Source organism: Rhinopithecus bieti, unplaced genomic scaffold, assembly GCF_001698545.2.
Source record: "Rhinopithecus bieti isolate Rb0 unplaced genomic scaffold, ASM169854v2 scaffold_56641, whole genome shotgun sequence".
Lineage (NCBI taxonomy): Eukaryota > Metazoa > Chordata > Mammalia > Primates > Cercopithecidae > Rhinopithecus > Rhinopithecus bieti.
The window spans coordinates 216,095-221,146 of NW_016822034.1; the positions used below are offsets into that span (position 1 = coordinate 216,095).

The following is a 5,052-nucleotide window of genomic DNA, read 5'->3' on the forward strand; positions in this document are numbered from 1 at the left end:
ATGGTTTCAACAGGACAGATTGATTCACTTTGGAGCTGTAAGTACTGATGTATTAGGGTGCAGCGCTCATTGTTCATTGACGCAGAGTCCCAAAATGAATATCCAAGAGCAGGGTTTCCCCTTGGACCTCGGAGCAAGTTTCACCGAAGATGCTCCCCGACCCCCAGTGCCTGGTGAGGAGGGAGAACTGGTGTCCACAGACCCGAGACCTGCCAGCTACAGTTTCTGCTCTGGGAAAGGTGTTGGCATTAAAGCTGAGACTTCGACGGCCACTCCGAGGCGCTCGGATCTGGATCTGGGGTATGAGCCTGAGGGCAGTGCCTCCCCCACCCCACCATACTTGAAGTGGGCTGAGTCACTGCACTCCCTGCTGGATGACCAAGATGGGATAAGCCTGTTCAGGACTTTCCTGAAGCAGGAGGGCTGTGCCGATTTGCTGGACTTCTGGTTTGCCTGCACTGGCTTCAGGAAGCTGGAGCCCTGTGATTCGAACGAGGAAAAGAGGCTGAAGCTGGCAAGAGCCATCTATCGAAAGTACATCCTTGATAACAATGGCATCGTGTCCCGGCAGACCAAGCCAGCCACCAAGAGCTTCATAAAGGGCTGCATCATGAAGCAGCTGATCGATCCTGCCATGTTTGACCAGGCCCAGACAGAAATCCAGGCCACTATGGAGGAAAACACCTATCCCTCTTTCCTTAAGTCTGATATTTATTTGGAATATACAAGGACAGGCTCGGAGAGCCCGAAAGTCTGTAGTGACCAGAGCTCTGGGTCAGGGACAGGGAAGGGCATATCTGGATACCTGCCGACTTTAAATGAAGATGAGGAATGGAAATGTGACCAGGACATGGACGAGGACGATGGCAGAGATGCTGCTCCTCCCGGAAGACTCCCTCAGAAGCTGCTCCTGGAGACAGCTGCTCCGAGGGCCTCCTCCAGTAGACGGTACAGCGAAGGCAGAGAGTTCAGGTGAGTCCGACGCCAAGCGTCCCGCTTTCTGTACTCACCTCCGAGAGCTGGAGAACAAGCCAGGGAAAGGTGCTGATGAGGCGGGCGTTAACCCACAGTGGATGTCCTGCTGCCATTGGGGTTGGATTTTGGTTCTGTTCCTATTCGTGATACTTTTGCATTTGTCATTAGATACTTTTGTATATTTGTAATGTTGAGAATACTTTTACTGAGAACAGACCAGACTAAAATAGATGACATTATGAGTCATTAGGAACCTTGGAATTCTTCGAAGTCATGATGACGTGTAAACTTTACCCTTCATCAGTAAAGTCTGTACCCTCTTAAATAGGATCTGGATCTATCCAGTAGACATGGTCCTTTGTGCTTAATAAAGGGAGGAGTGGACGTTTCAGGGCATCGGTACTTGGATAATTGGATTCTTGCTTTTTTTTTTGAGACAGAGTTTCACTCTTGTTGCCCAGGCTGGAGTGCAGTGGCACAATCTCGGCTCACTGCAACCTTCGCCTCCTGGGTTTGAACGATTCTCCTGCCTCAGCCTTCTGAGTAGCTGGGATTACAGGCATGAGCCACCATGCCTGGCTAATTTTGCATTTTTAGTAGAGACGGGGTTTCTCCATGTTGGCCAGACTGGTCTCGAACTCCCAACCTCAGGTGATCCACCCGCCTCGGCCTCCCAAAGTGCTGGGATTACAGGCGTGAGCCACCGCGCCCGGCCAGATTGTTGCTTTTTTAATGATCTTCTAAGCTTCTTCCTAGAGGCTGAGAAATAGTAGGGGGGATGTTTTACGTGTGGGGAATGGTCATAGTACTTTGAAAACTTCCTGTGGCTGTGGTGGGCATTCCAGGATTGGGCCTTTTTTCCTGCCGACAAAATCTGTTGGTGCTGTTGTGTAGTGCACAGCGGCCTGGGCCCTGAGGCGATCCTTGCAGGGCCTGGGGTGTGTGTGCTGCCTGGGAGGGAGCAGAGTGGTGCTCAGCCTTGAGACCTGTTTCTTCTTTCTTCCTGTGGTCCCTGCGTGGCTCCTGGAGGTTTATTTGACTTTTGGGCTGGCATCTGTTGTGCTTCTGAACAAAGCACGTATATTTCCCACTCTTTCCCTAGAGCTGGCGACCGGAGGCTCCGGCCTGTGTAACTTTGAAAGCCTGGAATTCATTCGACCCCTGCTGATTTAATCAAGACTCCGAAAGCACAGCCCCACGTGCTGGGACTCTCCCGAGGAATTATTTAAAACTCGCCTCAGTTCTTCAAGCTTACTGTGACACAGAAATCTGCTGCTGGCTCATAAACACAGGATTAAACATTTCTAAGGTTAAACCCCTTTAGTCTAAGTGATACGATTTAAGATGGACTCTCGACTGGGCGTGGTGACTCACTTCTGTAATCCCAGCACTTTAGGAGGCCAAGGTGGGCAGATCACCTGAGGTCGGGAGTTCGAGACCATCCTGGCCAAGGTGGTGAAACCCCATCTCTACTAAAAATAAAACAATTAGATGGGTGCAGTGGTGCATGCCTGTAATCCCAGCTACTCGGGAGACTGAGGCAGGACAATCACTTGAGCCTGGGAGGCGGAGGTTGTGGTGAGTCTTTTTTTTTATTTTGAGATGGAGTCTCGCTCTGTCACCCAGGCTGGAGTGCAGTGGCGCGATCTTGGCTCACTGCAACCACCACCTTCCGGGTTCAAGCGATTCTCTCACCTCAAGCCTCCCAAGTAGCTGGGGTTATAGGCGCTTGCCACCACACCTGGCTAATTTTTGTATTTTTAGTAGAGACGGGGTTTTGCCATGTTGGCCAGGCTGATCTCAAACTCCTGACCTCGGGTGAGCCACCTGCCTCGGCCTCCCAAAGTGCTGGGATTACAGGCGTGAGCCACCGCGCCTGGCCGGTTGTGGTGAGTCTTGATTGTGACAAGACAAGAGTGAAACTCCGTCTCAAAAAAAAAAAAAATGGACTGGCCACCTAATGTATTTTTTTTTCTTTTTTTTTTTCTTTTTTTTTTTGAGACGGAGTCTCACTCTATCGCCCAGGCTTAGACTAAGTACAGTGGCATCATCTCGGCTCACTGCAAGCTCCGCGTCCTGGGTTCACGCCCTTCTCCTCCCCCAGCCTCCTGAGTAGCTGGGACCACAGGCGCCCGGCACCACGCCCAGCCAATTTTTTGTATTTTTAGTAGAGACAGGGTTTCACCGTGTTAGCCAGGATGGTCTCGATCTCCTGACCTCGTGATCCACCCACCTCGGCCTCCCAAAGTGCTGGGATTACAGGCATGAGCCAATACGCCCAGCCTTTTTTTCTTTTTTGTTCATTGTCTTTAGCCAAGTGCTATTTATTTAGCAAACGTTTTAGGACACCATATGCCGTAAAGTTACCCTGTTGAATAAGGCTGGTATAACTGAGAGTTTCTTTCTTTCTTTTTTTTTGAAATGGAGTCTCACTTTTTCTCAAAGGCTGGAGTGCAGTAGCACGATCTCGGCTCACTGCAACCTCTGCCTCCTGGGTTTAAGTAATTCTCTTGCCTCCCGAGTAGCTGGGATTACAGGTGTGTGTTGCCACGCCTGGCTAATTTTTGTATTTTTAGTAGAGACAGGGTTTCGCCATGTTGGCCAGTCTGGTCTCGAGCTCTTGGACTGCAGTGATCTCAGCTTCCCAAAGTGTGGGGATTACAGGCGTGAGCCACTGCACCTGGCTGGTTATTTTTGTTTGTTTGTTTGTTTGTTTGAGATGGAGTCTCACTTTTTTGCCCGGGCTGGAGTGCAGTAGTGCAGTCTCAGCTTACTGAAACCTCTGCCTCCCGGGTTCAAGTGATTATCCTGCGTCAGCCTCCGAGTAGCTGGGATTACAGGTGTGAGCTACCATGCTCAGCTAATTTTTTGTATTTTTAGTAGAGACGGGCTTTCACCACGTTGGCCAGTCTGGTCTCGATCTCCTGTCCTCAGGAGATCCGCCCGCTTCAGCCTCCCAAAGCACTGGGATTCCAGGTGTGAGCTACTGCGCCCGGCCCTGGCTGGTTATTTTTAAGATGGGACTGAAGTTGAGGGCTGGGCTGCAGGAATAAAATCAGCTCCGTTCTGATTTCCGCTGTTAGAACCGCAGTGCCTCCCTCCCAGCCACTCTTCAGTTCTTGGCTGCGAGCAGTAGCTTTGCCGTCTGTCCTTGGTTTGCTGTATTTGTAATAAGCAACCTTTGCTATAAAGTTAGTGGAAGACATTGGCTTCTCCTGTCTAATTTTGTGTAGCTGTGTCTACATAGTTTGGGTCCTAACTCGCCTGCTGTAGGGCTGCTGGTGGCAGAGGACCCTGGGGCTTGGGAGTCCTGTCTGCAGTTGAATCCTCTCTGTGGGAGGCGGCCGGTGGTGCAGCCTGTGGTTTGAAGATCTCTGATGTTGGAGGGGTTGCCTGTCGGCACGGACAGGGCATGAAGTCCGGGCTGTGTTCCTCACGTTTGGACCATTCTGTCCTGCCAGGGGTGAGTGAGGGTGCACTAGGTTGGAAGTCGTGGAAAGCCACCCACCTGGGCCCAACCCTGAAGGGCACTGTTGAGGCAGAGCCTCGGGTGTGCCTCAGGCAGTGCCTGGCACCTTCGCTGTGTGCCAGTCTGACTTTGCCTGCCTGGTGGGCGGCTTCGTGGGCTTTTGTGTTGGAGGTGGCTGCTGCAGTGACCTTGGGCTCCGGGCTCCCTTGTTTGCAGATGCTTCCCGCAGCTCTGAAGGATGGGCCTGCCATTGCTCTGAGGAGGGCACGTGTGCCACTGTGTCCTGTCTCAGCACAGTCATGGTGTATGCGCTGGGGGCTGCGCAGCAGGGCCATTCCTGAACGAAAGTGGGGTGCTCCACCCAGACAGACGCCTGCTCCCCAGTGGGGAGCTGGGGGTGGTCCTCCAAAGGAAGGCAGCAGGTAACGCAAAGGGAGGAGGAGAGTGGGTACTGAACAGGCAGCTACCACAACAGGGCCAGGAGCTTGGGCCTCACGTGTTAGGGGATGCATTTCCCGTGGAGAGCCGGTTAGTCGTCCTGGGATGGAATCTGCGTGGAGGAATGTGTCAGGAGGGCCAGGCCTCGGATGCTGACCGCTTTGTCCTGG

General features: G+C 52.2%; 1 protein-coding gene across 2 annotated transcripts in view; it reads left to right on the forward strand.

The window, feature by feature from the left end:
• The window catches only part of AXIN1 (axin 1), a 61,549-nt gene continuing 56,497 nt past the window's right edge, over positions 1 to 5,052 (forward strand). The window contains exon 1 of one of the 2 annotated variants that reach the window (XM_017860749.1): positions 1 to 972. In XM_017860749.1, coding sequence (XP_017716238.1) covers positions 95 to 972 — 878 coding nt within the window. In that variant the 5' untranslated portion in view covers positions 1 to 94. The remainder of the gene's footprint in view (positions 973 to 5,052) is intronic. The other variant, XM_017860750.1, reaches the window with a different exon arrangement.